Source organism: Centrocercus urophasianus, unplaced genomic scaffold (assembly GCF_019232065.1).
Source record: "Centrocercus urophasianus isolate 14NV4802_14NV808 unplaced genomic scaffold, USGS_Curo_1.0 seq_20, whole genome shotgun sequence".
NCBI classification, from domain to species: domain Eukaryota; kingdom Metazoa; phylum Chordata; class Aves; order Galliformes; family Phasianidae; genus Centrocercus; species Centrocercus urophasianus.
Window position 1 is genome coordinate 3307437 of NW_024884756.1, and position 19573 is coordinate 3327009.

The window sequence follows — 19573 nt, forward strand, 5'->3', positions numbered from 1 at the left end:
CATGACCAGATATGCCCACAGTCCAGACCAGATTGATCTGGTATGCTGCAAGCCCTCACTTCCAACAAAGCTCTAAGAGAAAACTGAAGGGCATCATCTGAGCGTGGCTGGTCCTTAGACTTGGATTTTGCTTTATGAGCGCCCACTAGCAGAGATATTTGGGGGGGTTCAACCTCGTAAGAGTTCAAATTTACCTACAGCAGGAAAACCAAGTCCAACGTAGTGCACTCAAAAGATTGTCTGTAGACCTCTTACCTTTTTAGCACTTACAATGGGCTTCTGTGGCTCCACGATGCCACCCAAACAAGTGGGGCACGGCCCTGCTGCCAGGTATGGTCCAGGTGCTGCTAACAAGCTGCTCAGCCAGCAGCAACATCCAAATAGAACAGGAGAGCTCTTTTGTTGTGTTGGAGATTTATTTTGTCTCCAGGGACCTTGCCTCCTCACATATTTTGCTGTTCTAAAAATGACTTTGTCCTATTTCTGACAGTTGGAAGAGCCTCGCCGGCAAATAATGCCCAGAACAGGAAAACCAAACGTAACTGAAAACAGAAAAAATAGGAAAGAACATACAGAACAGAAAAAGAGAGCAATGCATTATAATAAATGAAGTCTAATTACTTGAACTTCAGATTCAGCAAGGTCTAATAGTGAGGGACATTTGGTCAAAACTTCCCTAATAAATTTCTAATTAAGCAGCAGAAAGCAGCTCTCCAGTCATATTTTTGTTCTGCAGTGAAACTGGGTAACAGCCAAATAATCACAGTTCTTGAAATACTGTTCTACAAGGCAGGACAAAGAGGTTGCAAAACTGTGCCTTACCTTTGGGATTAAAATGTTTATTTGTCTCAGTTCCCTATAACTTATGTAACAGAAAATGTGTAACTGGAAAAGAAGCCAGATATAATTTGTATGTGTTTCCTAGAAGATTTGTAGAAGATCTTGGCTACGTGTGTTTTAATAGACACCGGGTATTTATTCAGTGTGGGGAAACCCACTACTAGTGAGATTCTGCTCAGGCTACTAAGATGTAGCACTGAAAAAATACCCACTGAGGAAAAAAAAGATGAAGTTTTAAGGACACACTGGTTGCTATAGCACTCAACACAGATTTTAGCACCTGATGCTACCCTGAGACAGAATAAGAACCCTGATTTTTCTACCATTGAGTACAGAGTATGCTGCCTTTGTTCAGGTACTACGGAACAAGAGACTTCCACAGTACTACATTTGGTTGGAGCTAGGCAGCAGACCACTACAGAAAAGAAAAACAATTGCATTACTTCTCTGCGAGATTCAAACGTTACCCCAAGCCAAGCTGTGGTTTGACAAACACTAAGAATAGTAACTATCAATGACAATGGCTCTGTGTGTTTCACGTGATTGAAACATATGAAGTACAGAAATAACGCCACTCTACTTTGGTTTACTACAGAAGTGTGGAAAAAAAAACTAATAGTCTGTGCCCATCATGTTGTCCTTGACAGTGGCTTGGAACACTGCTCACTACCATAATGAAGATTTAATTTCTTAACGTCTTACATTTCTTTGAACAAGTGTTGCTTAGAAATCATTGAGTGGCCTGGATTGGAAGTAAGAGATGTTCTGCTATTTTCTGCTCGCAGAAGAACAGTTTGAGTGAGTTTTTATTTTATTTTTTTTCCAGGAAAAATAAGACTGTAAGGCATAAGATTTCTACTTGAGAATGCTTCACAGTGCCTCTGTTCTTTTCCCGTTTATGGTACCATTTTTGATCAATTAAACATACATAATCACGCTGTGTACCTAAAGTAAGTGTAATTACCAGAAGAATAGCACTCACAAGATCAGCCTGATTTCCAAAGCGACGGTGATGCAGAAGAATCCTTTACAGACACAATCTGGAGATAACTACATCTTTAAATGCAAGCATTTTCTTAAATGTTTAACTGAACCAGAAGATACAGTGCTCTGACAAATTCAGCCAACAGAAACCATATCTCAACTAAGAGCCACACAAGGGCTGGTCAGAACTCAACCACTCGTACTTCCACGTGCAGCAGAAAACAAACTATAGTTAGTTCAAAGAGAACAAAGGCTAGATGAAAAGTTTTACGCAGCATATGCGTTTCATATCAGATTGTAACACGTTCTTCATTGCCTTTTATTACGCAGGCCCAGTTGAAGTCCATACCTTGTCAGGATTTCCTTTCTATCCCACTAGTCAACACCTGATTGCTGGCCGCACCAAACATCTTTCAGATGATGGCAACAGCTGCTGTAAAACCTCACTTTACATTGCAACTGGGCTCCAAATCAACTTTGATGAGCTATTTTCCTTCAAACAGAAGCACGTTACATTTGATCCAAATTTTTCAGCTTCATATGCTTTACCTTTCAGTTATCTTGCGTCTCTAAAGGGGGACATTTTCCCAAGGTGAGAACCAGGTCAACAAAAAAGACTTTGAGACAAAATCTAGGCCAGGAATAAGATATAAACATTTATAGCTAAAACATAGCTCCTAAGCTGTTTTCAAGGACCATACTGTTCTTACAGAGAGCCTAGCTCTTGCTTAGGAACATCAGAAACGTTTGATCTCCCTCACCTCTGAACTAAGGCAGAAATGAGAAATAAATTTGTTCATACTACTCTGAAGAGTTCAGCTTAGGAAGCACTTCCACAGCATCAGTATCAGATAATTATGGGACATGGACTCCACTAAAACCACACTGCCAACTAATCTTATCCTGATGCAGGAATACACACCTTAGATCCCTCAAGCCAATTTCAAAATCCAGGTTCATTTCCAGCTCTGCCTATGGAAATTCAACACACGTGAATTAAGCTTTCTGATCATGGTTGTATCTTTCTAACTTTCTTGTGCAGTCTGCCTACATGCAGAAAATAAATGCAGCCAGCTGCAATGAAGTTTCTGTAGACTGATGATGTGGTCTGAAGCGGTCCCCTCCAAGGTCAGCTCTTATATTTCATACTCATTGAACAAAATGCCACCTCAAACCTTAGGACAGAAACTAGAACACAATCGTCTCTACTTCTGAGACGCCCAGTACTATTTGGAAAGTACAAAAGTATTACAGAATTGTAGACAGCAACCAAACTCAGGTTAAGAAAGGTACACTGCAATTGCCTATGTAATATTCTGACTCCACCTCTAAGTGCTCAGCACTTTCTGTAAACCACACTTCCTTAAGGGATTTTTTTGTTGGACAGTTAAAGATGGGAGCGCCAGAAATCACTTATTGAAAACCATAGCCTTATTTTATTAAACAATTATCTCCTACTCCCTCGAGGCATATGGCTACCAGATAATCAGATAAGCACAATCTCAGTAATAATAAAATAGACCTAAACCATTTAAGCCGACGTTAAACACTGCAGAACTGCTGCGAGAGTGTTTTCTGCTCAGCAGATCTGCAGGAGAAAAAGCAAAGGCTCGCTCCCCGGCGGCAGTGGGTTATCACAATTACCATTCCAGCTGACATCAGCATTCAGCCCATGCCCTGCTTCTGCATCAGTATGGATGCTGCCATTTTTTGTTCCTTTTGCTTTCTCCTTCGAGAAAAACTTTATGGCTAAAGCTTCTGCCTTTTCTGGCTAATCCAGAGTGTCTCCACCAGTTCATTTGAGTATTCAAAGATAACAACGTGCATATAGATACATCACTGCCAAGCAATTTTACTTTTTGTGTGTGCATTTATGGTTACGATGGATCTGTTCTATGCAGACAGGTTGCTGTACGGTTTTAGGCCTCCACGGCTCAAGGAAAATACCAGGCAGAAGATGAGTCATCTGCACTCAATACTCAGCTCTCTGTTCTGGTGCATTTCAAGTGCTTCGGAGACTTTGTCACATCTTCTATGTTTCCAAGCCCCTGAAATAAGGGCTCTGAAGAAATAAACTCATCGTACCTTTGCTACACAAAGAGCGGGGAGAAACAGTGATCATTGCTCCCAGTTCTAACCTGCTGAAAAAGGACTTCTGAGGCATCTCATTTGGGTCATTTTCTGTTTTGAGTTATCTTTACAACAGGAGACCAGATAATCTTACTATGCCAAATTAAAACATGTATTTCCTGTTGCATCCTGATATCCTGTGGTGAGTCTGATCTAATCAATTTCTTATGAAAAAAATCACTGACAAAAGTAATGACAAATAATTGCTTTTTCATAGAATCATAGAATCACCAAGGTTGGAAAAGACCTAAAAGATCACCCAGTCCAACCGTTCACCTATTCCCAATAGCTCCTACTAAACCATGTCCCTCAACACAACATCCAGCCTTTCCTTGAACACCCCCAGGCTCGGTGACTCCACCACCTCCCTGGGCATCCATTGCAGTGCCTGACCACCCTTTCTGAAAAGTAATACTTCCTCGTGTCCAGCCTGAATCTCCCCTGCCGTAGCTTGAAGCCATTCCCTCTGGTCCTATCACCAATGACACGAGAGAAGAGGCCGACCCCCAGCTCACTACAGCCTCCCTTCAGGAAGTTATAGAGAGCAATGAGGTCTCCCCTGAGCCTCCTCTTCTCCAGGCTGAACATTCCCAGCTCCTTCAGCCTCTCCTCATATGGCCTGTGTTCCAGACCCCTCACCAGCTTTGTTGCCCTCCTTTGAACACGTTCCAGGGCCTCAATGTCTTTCTTGCAGTGAGGGGCCCAAAACTGGACACAGCACTCGAGGTGCGGCCTCACCAGTGCTGAGTAGAGGGGAACAATCACCTCTCTGCTCCTGCTGGCAGCACTGTTTCTGATGCAAGCCAGGATGCCATTGGCCTTCTTGGCCACCTGGGCACACTGTTGGCTCATGTTCAGCCGAGCATCAATCAATACCCCCAGGTCCATTTCCTCTACGCAGTCCTCCAGCCACACCGCCCCAAGCCTGCAGCGTCACCTGGGGTTGTTGTGGCCGAAGTGCAGCACCCAGCATTTGGCCTTGTTGAAACTCATCCTATTGGCTTCAGCCCAGCTCTCCAGCCTGTCCAGATCCCTCTGTAGGGCCTCGCTACCCCCAGGCAGATCCACACTTCCAGCCAATTTGGTGTCATCTGCGAATTTACTGAGGGTGCACTCGATGCCCTCATCGAGGTCATCAATAAAGATATTGAAGATATTGAAGATATTTTGTAGGATTGAAGTCTGCTACAGTATACAAAGAGACATTTTAAAAAATGCTAGTCCTATAGCACTAAAGGTTAAAATAACTTGTTAACACTTACTCTGAGTTCATCCTGTAGAAATCTATCATACCGTACTTCTCTGCAACTTTATGTATTTTGGATAAGACTCTGAAAATTCTCTGACAAAGCTAAGTCTCGGATTCTTTTAGCTTTTGGGTGCCTAAATAATCAATTAGGTGCTTAATGGGATTTTCAGCAGGCACTGCATGCCCACTCCAACAGATTTTTCCATCAATCCCGCAGGCACTTTTAAAGATCCAACTCTTTGTGCATGCTAAATGAAGGGAGCCCACCCCACCAACATCTGCTTAGGTGAGAACTTGACTATGTGACTTTATCACAACCAGGCAGAAGCTGACAAGGGGAAGGCTCATCTTCCTAGAGGACAGCAAGCAACTCTCTCAGGGCATCAGTTTGCTAAGAGTCAATTTGAAACTGCGTGACGGATGCCATGGGATCTGCTGTTTCTAAAACATTATTTTGCCTCCCTTCCAAAATAAATCAACTACTGACGAAAGGGAACGAATGAAACAAGACCTATACAGGAGAGCAGCAAAATAAATCTACTGAGAATAAATCAACAACCACAAGGACGCAGCAGCATTTATGAAAAGTGGTTTAATTTAAATATCATCCCTCCGAAGCAAGCAAAGAGCACAAAAACTGTCATTAATTTACCTTAGAACCCTTTCACTGGTCCAGTCTTAGAGTGATGACGTTCCAGATAGGACAGATAAAGCAATACCAGCAGTTCCTAATTCTCACAGCTCCTTATTTTTATATGAGATTAGATATCTCTACGCCCCAATCCCAACCCAGATAAGGAAGAAACAAACAAGCAGTGCGGGAACAGCACAGCTTTCGGTACACAGCTAAGGGGACTTGGGCCAGCTGTGCTCACTGAGCTTCACACACCACTGCATTAGGCACGAAGCTATCTGCACATCACGAATGCTTCTACCTGAAGCTGTTGTACTATTATATGACATACAGAAGAAATGGCCTTTACAAAAAAGCCAGAGAAAAATCCGCAGTATTCAAATCAAAAATGCACCAACTGGTGAACTTTAAAGGCCCCTTTTTATTTGGTGTTATCCTGCAAACTGTGAACGTAAGTCCTTCACCTTCTACATATAAAATGCTGCTGTATACTTATTAAAGAGTTGTAACAGTGCAGAGGACTAAGAGCCTGGGCCAGGACTGTGGTATTACCCATTAATATGCAGTTACTCACAATACTAATGGATGGGTTTAACCTACAGAACACAGACTCACAGCACAAAAGCAGCGCTGCCCTTGTCAGCTGCTAGTTTATTTTCTTCTACAATTTTAAATGTGACTGAAACTCCTTCAGATCTATTAAATGAGAAAATCCTTTTTGAAAACAGTACAACACGGCTGAAATACAATAAATATAAGCACTTAAATATTTAAGTGAAGAAAATGAATTTCAGTGCATTTTCAAATTGGTTTTCTCAGCGCAGAGTTTCTTTATTTGTCCAAATAAAATGGATTTGAGTGGGTGGCAGCTTTAAGGAGATTCGCAGTGCCATTCGGTGCCGCTGTGAACTTGGGAAGATATTATGAATAATGGATTTGCTGTGCTCTTCGACACAGAGCCACAACAAAAACAATATCACTCTGGGTTCTTTAATAGGCAGCTGCCAGAGTGAGGAATAAAACTCCTGGCCTCCTCGTTGAAGCTACAGGTGCTGGCATTTTCCTTCTGCTCATTTTCATCATCACCGTAGCAAGGCTTGGGACCAGCTCTGAGTTTTCAGCAGGGAAGCTGCTCAAACACAGAGCATGAAGGGCTGCATTCCCAAGGCTACCTCTCCTCAATCTGATTTACCACTTCTTCAGAGCACATTTTTGTACTACAGCTTCCCCTCTTCTAAACGCAGCTGGAAAGGGCTGCTTCCCTCTGGCAAATAGCTGGAAGGAAAGGTTAGCTTGAAACTCACACGCAAAAGAACCCAAGTGGTTCACTTTCCTCCTCCTACAGGTCTGAATATACGAGGGCAGCTCTGAAAGCACTGCCTCCTATTTCATTATGTTGACATCACCTCACAACATAGGAACACCAAGTAGCACCTCACATTAGTTCAGCTAAAAGCACATCGGAGAGAAGCTCAGTGAGTGGGATCTTGAGTTTTGGCACCAAAAGGCCATCTAGGCCATTTGCTAAGTGATTTTAATACCAGCACTGCATTTCTGCAAGCTGTCACATGTTCTCCTCCTTCTGGAAATGCATCTCCAGCAAGAGACTACTAAGACCTTTCGATGTAGATATCAAAGCTTAGCTCATGCTACTGTTGTAGGTACTGAATATGTATTCCAAGTACTGCCGAGGCACGAGTGATAACCTGTTAAGATTTACAGGGATGTTTCACATACAGAATTAGGTTTTCACCACGTCACAGTGCTGGCTGCTAACTTCCCACCTAGTCTTGTTGCACATCACATCCTCAAGCCACCACCTTCATCTTAACATTCTAAACACAGCCAGCTCAGACCTGTATAACTGTGAAACAAACTCTGAGTTGGAAAGCTATGGAAATTGTCTTTTAAACAGCAGAACATCATGCATACTACTTTTTTCAAGATTAGAAGTACTGCTTCAGAGGAGATCCCAGTAGAACTCCAGCTATGTTTGCTCTATGCAGCTTTACTGGCAAGCCCTCTATGCAAGAGTAACACACACACTACCTGTTGTGTATTAAATCATCCACAATTTCTGTCCATGTTTTACTACGCTCTCACTACCAAAACTATAACCTAGAATTTCTGTTTTGGTGACAGAAACAGGTTTTTTTTTAAAGATATCCTAAAATACAAAAATTTTTTGCATCATGTGGATAATTCAAATGCATATTTAAGTAGGTTTCTAATAGATATGCATGCCTTTGCAGTCTCTGAGGTCAGTAAAATATGCATAAATACTGCATTTCAGATGTTGAAATGCTTCCTAGATGTGAAAAATATTGACTGGCCTAAAATGAGATTTTTGCACGATACTGTTCTGACTATTGCAAATGCAGAGAGAAAGCTGTCTGTGTTTTTGTTTCCTCACTTACACCGAAGCCAAAAGATGAGTTATCTCGAGAAGCTTGAGACTGGCTATGTAAATAGTTTGTATGCTTAAACTCTTCTGTCTTGTGGATATCATGATTCTGAGAAGCGTCTGGAAGAAAAATCTGCATACAGTACCAAAGTACATTTTATTAAGGATTGTTCTACCTGGCATGGAGATTTGAGGTTTAGGTCAGAAGTCGCCCTGAGACTTTTGAAAAGCATGACTGATAAAACAATCCATTACTGGGTTGAAAACCATATATAATTCACACCATAAGAAGATAAAAAGACAACTCAGTGTCTTTCAACTTTAATAAAAGACTCAAGAGACCTTGTTTTGTACACGAGGAGTCACTGTCTAAGGTGTGAGATAAGAGCTGTGTTCATATTTCAGCCAAAGCTAATGAAAGATGAACAGTTTGCTTTAACGTGGTAGGACAATTAGAGCTACAGCTTTTGGGGGGAAAAATCTGACAACACAAGAGTTTGTACAAAGCCTGAATTCTTAAAAAAAAAAAAAAAAAAAAAAAAAAAAAGAAACAAACAAAATTTCATACACTCCTCCCTATGAGGACTGCATGGAACTAGAAGACAAAAATTCAAACAAGAAATATATTTGCACAAAGACATCCATTAGAGCAGACCTTCATTCTGACGCCTATTGCCCAGTTCAGCCAGTTTCAAACTGGAAGGCATACAGAGCTGACAGCAGTCTTGCATTCAGGTGGAGCTGCCTACCCAAGTGTTGTTCTCATACTAAGACATACTCCTGCTCTTGTTACTTCACTGGAGATGTAAGCACAGCAAACTGGCAGCCCCTTGCATCGCAGCGCACTGTGACTTTAGGAAACAGCACTCCCCTCCACCACGCATCACAAGTTCTACATGTAATATTTGCACTAACTGGTACTGACAGGATATGGTTGTGGTGATTGAAATACTTCACTTTAATGAACTGTTGTCTTCAATAAATTCTGTAATAACAGCTGACAGCTTTCACTGTGGTATGAATCGCTCTCTGTTGGTACAGTTTTTTTGTTTTGGTTGAGATACTGTAAGACTGTATTTCCAGAAAAATAGGTTAGATAAAGAAAAGGCTGCCAGTAATGAGTGAACATAACACAAAGGAGAGGGGAAAAAACAATCAGATAACAAGCAAGGATATGTTGTGAAAAACTATATTAATCCTTAGAACGTGCTGGATATCTGGGTGCTGGTCCTGCACATTTCAATGTAGGACAGAGGAAACACCCTGTCAAGAACAGAACATTATTTAACAGGAGCCGTAATTATACCACCTGCACACTTGGGAATAAGACAACAAATTCAACTTGCACATTGTCAAAGAGAGAAAATAACTGGGCCTCCCACAGTAGGATCAAGCAGACTACAGTTTCTGGACCTTCCAGCCTGTTTGGTTAGGCTTTGATGGAAGAAGCTTAAGTATCGCATCCTGCTCTTGAACCACAGCTGTCAGAGAACCTAGTAGGCATTCTGACAACAGAGGTAAACCAAGTAGGAAAAGTATCCAACTTGCAGGAGATCACAGTGCTTTAGCAGTTCCAACAAAGCATACTGCTCTCCAAGAAGAATCCATCGGCCAGCTACACATCACTGACACCTACGCACCTCTGGGCTGATAGAGGGAAACTGGAATATAAAACAAAACTGACCCCTGCGTGAGTTTGCCAAGCCACACCGGATGCTGAGATAGTACAAGAAAATGGTCGAGGTCAAATACACATGAAGAATTGCAAAGACAGAAAAAGGACATATTTTTGATATTAGAAAACCGCGACAAAATCTTATCATTCTAGTTTCTAAGAAATTCAAGTATGCTCCTCACATATTACCTAAATTACCACAGACACAGCAAAAACCCACATCAACAGATGCCACTGATTTATCTAGACTTGTAGCCAACACCACTTCAGCAGAAACCACACAACTGCCACAGCATTTAACACTGCTTTACTAGTATCTTTTTCAAATCAAACACCTGTTTGTTCGTTCTGTTACCAAGGGACGGGATGTCGCTTTTTAATCGCAGAATGGTTTGGGTTGGAAGGGAGCTTTAAGATGACTAAGTCCCAACCTCTGTGCCACAGCATAGTATATAACTCAGTTTCACTTGAGCAATAACTCACTATCCAGCTTTCAGTAAAGCAATGCACCCTTTTCCTTACCAAATGTAAGTAACTGCATCACTAACCCAGCTGAGCCATTCTGGAAGAAGTAGGTATGACTTGTTTCATTACCTAGACTTGCAAATACACAGCTATAGTAAACAATTCTCATTACCAAAGCCTGATGTTCTGCACTAACCATACAAGTTCAAGTAAGTTTATGATACAGAGTTCAGGCTACACTTCTTACTTTGGTTCTGTGCTTCAAGATTAATCTTTTATAGTACTATGAAGATTAAACCATATTTTCCCCGTAACCCAACAACTACGCTTCAAAAATATATATATATATATATGAATATATTTTTTTTACCTGTTAATTTCACCATCTTTAAATTGATATTTTAAAATTGGCTCTCTGAGAATCATAAAAACCAGGTTTTAGATTTCCTTTGGTCCTGAAAAACGTGTCACGGAACTCTTACACAATTATAAATTTGGAGATTTAGGCATGGGCCTCTTGTATTTGAGGGATTAACAGCAGGTTGTCTCTGTAGTACTCCCCAGAGGATTCCAGAGGGAATTCTCCTTTATCAAGATGGCAAGCACTTGCTGATAGGCTGTCAGTACATACATTACAAACTACCCAAAGATGGCCCTTCCACAGATCCTCTGAGTTTTTCTCTGCCTGCCTTCCAATTTCCTGGAGGACATCTGTCTTTTCTGAAAATAGATGAGCTTCACATTTACTGGAATCAATTAAACATGGTATCTGGCCAGCAGCTCTTGGTGCCTCTCCCACTGAAATGTGAGGCAGGTAACAGTCACCCAGGAAAGAAAATCTTCACGCCAACTGGTTAACTGCCCTTGTTCCTGTTCAAACTGACCCAGTGGGAATCCATTTTCAACTCTAAGTGGCTTTATAATCTTTATAGAGTCCTAATGCAGATGTTGTTGGCTGTTGTGAAAAACAGCTACAAACCTAGTGATAAGTATTTCATTTAGAAGCTGTCCCTTGAATAAGAGAAAGGGAAGAAAACAAAAAGATGTGAATGTAAAAGATGCCCAAGAAAGATGGCTAACATTGGTGACTTCACACGGCTTTGATGGTAGAAAGCAATCAGTTTGGCCAACTTGGTAAGCCAAGGAACGTTAACTTCTTAACTGAGACCAAAGCCAAGTGAACAAAAAGACACCACCATAGCAGTTTAAAATCCAATCAAACATGCCTTGCACTCCACTCTGTCAGACTGTGTTAATAATAAGGAGAATACAGTACCATCATTTCATGGTATCACTATAAGCGAAGCTATAGTTGATTAGGGGCTTCTAATTAAACAATCCAGCCCTGTATAGTTTCTTTCAAACGCACACTACCTTCTGCATTTCCCCAAATTAAAATGCTTCTTATGAGAAAAAAGTAAAACTGAAATCAGCAACAATCAAGAGGAGATGGGATACCAGAGAGTAAGACTCTTCATGTAGGCTTAGAAATGAATGAATTATGTAAATGTAGCAAAAATTGATTTGTTTCACGTATCTCACGCTCCATAAAGACAGAAAAATTCCTGATTTGAGGACAGAAAAGCACAAGTTGTCAACAATCATTTTGGTGTATATTTGGAAAGAAGTAAAAGAACTTCCTATGAATATCTTAAGAACAAGGTAATCTATCAGCAGCTGTACAGGATAATTAACTGATCATACTATAATATATATTTATTTGTTAAGTTTTCACCTCAATAAGTGCACGAGAAAACTACTTGTGACTGAACATCAATGTTAACTGTTTATTATACATTTAAATAAAATTTTGAGCATGGGAGAAATAACAGGGACTTAGCCAAAACTTATTCTGTTAAGAGAAGGTGAAAAAATAAGCGGCAGACATAAAAACAGCCAACAGAAAGCAGCAACGGATCCCATTCCGAGAGCTTTATTCACCTGCAGGTCTGCTGCAGGGCAGCACAGAATTACATTTCTCCGTGGCCTAATTCCACTGTGTTTTGCACTAGTGGAAGGAAGCAGAGAAAAATGCAGAACTGTACCAATTACTATACAGTGGATATAGCGGGGGGGGGGAAAAAAAAGCTTTCACATTAATCCTGAATGCTCTGGCCTTGGTGCAAATAATTTCTCAAGCTTAAAAACATAAATAACATTTTTTGCATTTAATAGACAGTCTACAGCATATGTTTACAAAACTAAATAAGCACCTGTGTTTACATGAGATATACGAAGTTCAGTTTGATTTGCATGTCAGAGATCAGGCTGTGAATCTCTGACGATATTTACAGTTGGATAATTGAAATTAATCCTACCAAAATGACTTTGACAGTTCCGAATTTATGGTCTGAGAAAACAATCCTGGAGCTGTTTGCTGAGCTATTAACATGGCTGGCTATGTATTTTCAGTCTAAGCTACACTGATGAATAAAATCAATTTGCAAGATACAAGCCTATTCCCTTCTTTCTCTCCCTCGCTTCCTGGTCAAGTTGCTTCCTATAAATCATGAAGGAGATGAGATACTCTTGAAGATAGGAAACACACCTGGGTTTTGCTGCTTTGCTTTTTATTTTCAAACCATGCTCGATATGTTTCTCGTCTCTACTATAGGCATTATGGCATCGTTATTTCCATTTCCTCTAAAGGCAGCCAACTCCGCCAGGAGAATACACAGTCCCTCCAACACCCTCAAGCCCTGCTGTACCTTGGATATGGTTACATCTTTGCATGTGCTTGTGTCTTCAGGGCAGACGAGAGGTGCTTGGGTTTGTGTTTGTTAATGTTTTCTGTTTTGCTTTTGTGGAATCAGAACAGACCTTTAAATAAAGGGCATGTAAGCTGTCAAGGAGGAGAACACTTAACCACAAAGCTCCCTCATGTTATCCTCCTGGCAGGAACGTTATTCGTGGCTCAATATATGACAGTTTGCCAACCTTCCCAGAACAAAAAAAGGCTCAAGAAAAATATCTATTAAAGAATTAATTCAGTAATAGTTTCACCTCCTAAGAAAGTAAAAATTAAGCATTTAGAGCGCTCTATTTTCTCATCACTGACAAACAATAATGTAATAAAATGGCTGACAACCTTTTCCTATTTAGAAGGTATTAGGCCCTGTATTCTTCGGATTCCAATAACGGATTTGATGACTGCGAATTGCACTTGGTTTTGGTACTAAAAGGACAAAAAACCTCTCCCCTTTAAGGATACCAAGTTTTGAATCACAGAAAACTGTTGTAGGAATCTTAAAAGTTACCATTACAGATTTCTATAAAAAATAAAAGTATGTTCCTAACATACAAGAGCATCTTTATGAAGTCTGGAAACAAAAAGACAACTACCAGTGCTTACAGAATTGTACATGATTGTATCTTAAGTATGTATTTACATTTCCCTTTTAGAGAGGTGATAGTTGACAACTTGGATATTCATCTCACTTCCCCCTGCTCCCCAATACGATGCTTTCCAGGAATACTTAAATTGAAAGCAGGCATACATCCAGGTATACATTAGGGATGAAAGAAAACTCTCGTTATAAAATGTTGATTCCTCATTCATAGAAACAATTAATCACAGAGTAACAGTGGTCACTGATCATCACCCTATTGTAAGTATGTTATCTTGTGCTCTGGCCCCTGCTCAGAGACAGCTTTGTGAGAGCAGGCAGAATTCTAAAGAAGATGAGGAGATGAGATATTCTGGGAGGATTTCTTTCCCCAAGCACTGCAAACCTCTGTAGCAAGCCTGCTCCACCCTCCTGCTTTGTTGCACACACTCAGAACATAAAAAGCATCTGAAGGAGGTTACAGACTGACATGGTACATTGAAGGCACAGCTGCCTTCCTTTTATCGCAGGACTCCGGGCACATAAATTTACTGGGGGCACTCTGGACAACACCTAGGATTTGTTTTGCCAAACTCATCCAATTTGCAGGCAATTAGTACTGCAAGCCAAAATAAATTCCAAGTTCCTCTGCATAGCATTTCTGTACACAAGTATCAATACATCAACAATCCAAACTGAAAAAGACCAGGTTGCTTAACGAGCAAGTAACTCTCTTCTCACCACCTCCATCCCCCTCAGTAAATAAATACACGGATTGCCATATATTCTGTTTGAGCTTATTTTTCACTTGAATTCAGCCAACTTAGGCATAAGGTTCATTGGCAGCTGACTGTTCTGCAGAAATACGTCTTCAGTCAGACTGTCTCAAGCTTGAAATCATCCCATCACAATGGACCCTGCTCCCTTTAGCCACAGACAGCTTGGCACAACTTAAGGTCTCAATAATTATAAGCTGATATATGAACCTTCCACATCATGGCTGCACACCTTACTCTCTTATTTTCAAATGCGAAATACTCTTCAAATACACTGGAGGTAGAAATGAGAGTTGTTAATGAGCGTGAGTGGGAGGCCTGGGTTGGCAATGAAGATTTGCTTTGATACCTCTGACTACAAAAGCTTCCTTGGCAGAAAAGATACTTGAGAAGGTCTGAAGTAAAACCTCCCTTATGCAAATTCAAAACCATTTCGACATAGTACTAAGAATACTCTTAGTACTATTTCTTAAAAGTCATGCACATGCCATAAAGGATAACTGAAGTATCAGAATGCTACAGCAGGTTAAGAAAAGAGGCAATGAACGAGGCAACAGATTCCAGGCATTTTCACACCCGAGAAGAACACTGACCATTAATTTCTGTAACTGATAGCGAGGGTGGAAGCACCATCTGTTGCCAGAACTGATTGGAGGTTTCTGCTGTAAATCCCACTTCCTTGAACTTTGCCAGTCTTTTCAGCTATGGCTTTATAAAACTTGCGTGTTTGTTCTGAGCTTGTCTAAGTTTCTGCTCCCAGCTCAGTCAAAATAACTCACCTGCTTTTAAAACTAAGCAAATGGTGAAAGGATACATATGTTGGTAATGCCGTCAAGAAGAAAAGAATTTTTTTATTTAAAACTTTCCCAATTCATGACTTGAAGAGAAGACTGAAAAACTGGTAACAGCAGAGTTCTAATTCGTTCTCAAAAAAACTCGACTACATTAGAAAATTCTCAACAATCTCAACTCATTTGTGGCCAGTTGGCCAGTACAGTGGCACTTCACTTACAACAATCTGAAGCAGTTTCCCAAGCACGACCCCAGTAGGTCTCTAAGTGTCTGCTGCAGGGCTCTCTGCGCTTGGAGTAGACACGGAGGGATCTAAGCAAAATAAGGGAGAAGCAAGTCTCCCTTGCCTTCTCAGTGAAGCTTCTTCCCCTGCTTTGGGCAACAAGCTTGAAAGAATATTTTGCCTTATCCAAAAGCAAAGAGAAAGAGAAAATGACAAATCCATCGGGAGATGATCGTAACAAACCAGGGAAAACACAAACAGACTGAAGAATTCTGCAGACAGGCAACGTTCAGTTGTTGAAAATCAGACTTAACACAGCAGAGGGATTTCAGTAATGCTATTTCTAAGTTATCCACGAGTCTAGAAGCATCAGCTCCAAACAATATCCCATTCCATTCCTTTAAGGGGTACATTATTCAAAATACATCACCTCAAATACAACTGAAGATAGATGAGGAACTAATGATTAATTGGTAAGCAAAAATGTACTTGTATTTCTCTAAGTACCTTCATAAAATGCATTTGCCAGAGCAATAAAGAAAATGAAGAGGTATAGTTATTTATTAATCAGGAGTCACCTTGCCAAAACTCAAATAATGAATAAAATAAATTTCCACTCATCCAACTTACGAATGTACAGCACACTTCAATTTTAAGTCAGAAATATGAAATGGAAAGCTCGTTTGTATTTTTGTTCTGTTACTTATTTACTTTATGTACTGAAGTTTCATAAAACCATGACCTTAAAAGCAAGCAAACAAAAACAAATAACAGCAATAAAAATGCCTGCAGAATAGCAGATGCCAAATAAAAGGAAACAGCCTTTGTGGCAGTATCTTAATTGAAGTCCTCAGCTAATTTGGACAGCCTTCTCTCATAAATGTCATCAAGGTTGTTTTTCTTGCACCACTCCCTTTAATCTACTCATGTTTCTAAAGGGAAGTCCACAAGTTGGTGTTAAATGTCTCTCTCTCTCTGACTGGGCTGAAGCCTAAAACACTGATTATTAATTACAGCTATCAACCAGATAATAAAGGATCTCCAGTAATTCCATACCTGTTGACGTCCCATATTTTACTTGTGTTGTCCTTAGAGGCAGAAGCCACAAAATCACCACAGGAATGCCACGAGCAGTCCCACACAGCTTGGGCATGTCCTTTGAAAGTCAGAACGCATCCCCCTTTTGAGAGGTCCCATATCCGTACTGTTGCATCCCCACTTGAAGTGACCAGCTGAGTGCCACTGTTAGAAGGAAAAAGAAAGACTAGTTAAGTAAACAACAGTAGATTTTACATTAAAACATTCGTATTTTCTGATGCATCACAGACTAAGTGGTCACATACTAAATATCAAGAAAGAAGAAAAGACATGAAATAATTATTTCCCATGAGAAAGCAAATACGGGTTCCAGAAATGACATTCCTACTTTCAGCAGCCTATTTATGAGCTTATCGATAACATCACTGGAGCCCAGGAAATCACTTTCAAAGTAGAATAAAATAGCTTCAGGGAAGAATATTTTTTTTTAATTTCTGAAATCCATACCACTTTCTATATATGAATTATCATTTAATTGTAACATTTTTGTCTTCTGACTCACTGCAGATAATCTCAGGCGCTCGCTATCTATTGACTTCAGATATGAGTATAGTTCCAATGCATTTAAGCACGGACACAGCATGTCAGACTCAGAGCTCACCTGGTTCAGCAGCTTACATTCTATCACAAAAGGAGAGGATTCTTAATGGGAAAATGGTAAGAATGAACGTGTAGAGTAGTATAATACCCCCTTAAAGTCCCTGTCTCAGGATTTCTTTGAGACAGATACTGTATAGTGTGCTTAACAACTTGCCCATATGCTGCTTTTCTCATGACCACCTATTTTTGGACATACACACCTCCAGCACCCACAATCTCTTGCATCCCAAAACGTAATTTGGCATTTCTAATTATTCTCCTGTCCTAAATACCTTCATCTGATGCTTCTAATTCTAGTGGAATCTATTACAATGCAAAGTAAATGCTGACTACACATGAACCCTCTTCCAAGCCGATAATGATACTACAGGTTCCCTACCACATTATTTTACCAGCCAAGCTGGAGACTCAGCCTGTGGACTCATTCCTTACACTGAAGTCATCCCATATCTTTGACCATATCTTTTCTGATGAAAAAAGCACTGAAGAAACAGGAACCCAGTGGAGGTACCCAGCAGCACAGCAGTGCTTTCAGTTTCCTTCCTTGTTCTGTTCATTCCATTAGTGTTTTCAGTACCACTGCACAGAAATTCCCAGAAAAGATTCCTTTCCTGGGTACCAATAACTAGTTTAGAGAAATTACTATTTATTTTCTTCACGTGCATTACTTCACATTCATCTGCATGGAATTTCATTTGCCACTTCATAGTCAACGTTTCCAAACCTAATTCTTCTCCTGCACTTCTTCACAAGGATCCTTCATTTTTACTGCCCTCATTATTCTGATCAGCAAACTTTTCCACCTTTTTCTCTTCCAGTGTCCAAGATCATCCTAATAACTTCAGTCCCAGCACAGATCCCTGAGGGACACAGGTAATTTCTCCATTCAGAACGTGACATTTCATTCCCATTCTTTCACCAGTTTTTAAGATCGCAAGAGATTTTTCCTTTTTTATTCATGGCAGTTATGCTTTTTTGAGAGTTTCTCTTGAATGACCTTAAGAATCTACTGAAAACCCAGGCAGACTGAATTGATGAGATCACCCTCGTTCAGTGAGCCCTGCAGAGAACTTTCATAGATTTGAGACTATTTCCTAAATTGTGTTGAAATTTCCCAGTGCTTCAGTATAACAAAGGCATTGAGCTATCCTGAAACGTTGCCCTTAGTATCATTTCTACCAGTCCTCCCAGTATAAAGGTTAGATGGACTGATATACATTCATCCCACGGCCTTTTAAAGCATTGAAAAAGTTAATGCACCTTGAGTGATATAGGTAATACTGGAGGTTCCCTATTTTATTTATGGAAAAGTTAGTTAAAGGCCAGAAATCCATCAACCTTGGGTATTCAGACTAATTTCTCTGCAGTTATCTCACCATCATCAATACAAAGATTTTGACAAAGCGTATAGGCTTAAAGCCTGAGTGAGGGCTGCAGGAGGAGACCCTGACTTTGTCAAGGAATAAATGTGTTTTCATTAATGGAGCACTCGTCATTTTAATAACTCAAGCTACATCTCACTTGTAGAGACATAAAATTAGCAAAATGACAAATTATTGCACCCTTTATACATTTAGGAAATCAGAACTATTTTAAAACAAATTCTGAAGCAGGTATAAAGTGGGACTGATGAAATCTATAATTGATTCAGAGGGTAGCAGGCACTGCCACTGTTGTGAATCACAAAAGAAGATTTATTGCTTATGCATTTTTTAATATATAATCCCCAAAATACCACATGAAGAACTCGTTCCTTGGGCTGAATTTTAAGAAGATACCGTCCGGGCAGTGATGAAAATCTTTCAGGAAACAGATATGAGCAGGAAGGTAGTTCAAATGGATTCAATTTGGCAATCTGTGGCAGGGGAAGGAGTTACAAATGAGGTTTAGCACTCCTTGCAGATCAAAGGAGAGCAAAGCAGAGACACAGAAACAAAAGCACAGCCTGTGGAGGAGAAGTTTGGAGGAACAGACCGATAGCAGCTAAGGGGCAGACGTGCTCAGAAGCAGAGGGACCCCGGCAGCCCAGCCACTGCAGCACGAGTTCCTCAGCATCCCCCTCTAAACTGCACCATCACCCTGTACACACGATACAAGTTTATCTGAAGTAAAACATGACCATTAGGAAAAGGAGATTTTTTTAATGATTTAGCATGGCGGTCTCTATTATCTACACAATCCTCTACTGAAGGACTGATTTGAAAACAGTTTTTTTTAATAGAATAACATGTGGAAATGCAACACTATATGCTCAGCCTTAAATTTACCAGCAGCTGTATACACACCTCTATTTGAATTTAAAATTCATCACTAACAGAGAAAGCTTGAATTAATTCTGTGGAGCGTGTATATATATATATGTGTGTATATATATATA

The 19573-nt window shown here is 40.3% G+C and overlaps 1 protein-coding gene across 1 annotated transcript in view; it reads right to left on the reverse strand.

Moving 5' to 3' along the window:
* SPAG16 (sperm associated antigen 16) overlaps positions 1-19573 on the reverse strand; it is a 351259-nt gene that overhangs the window by 136533 nt on the left and 195153 nt on the right. The window contains exon 12 of the mRNA XM_042822342.1: positions 16555-16740. Coding sequence (XP_042678276.1) covers positions 16555-16740 — 186 coding nt within the window. The remainder of the gene's footprint in view (positions 1-16554; positions 16741-19573) is intronic.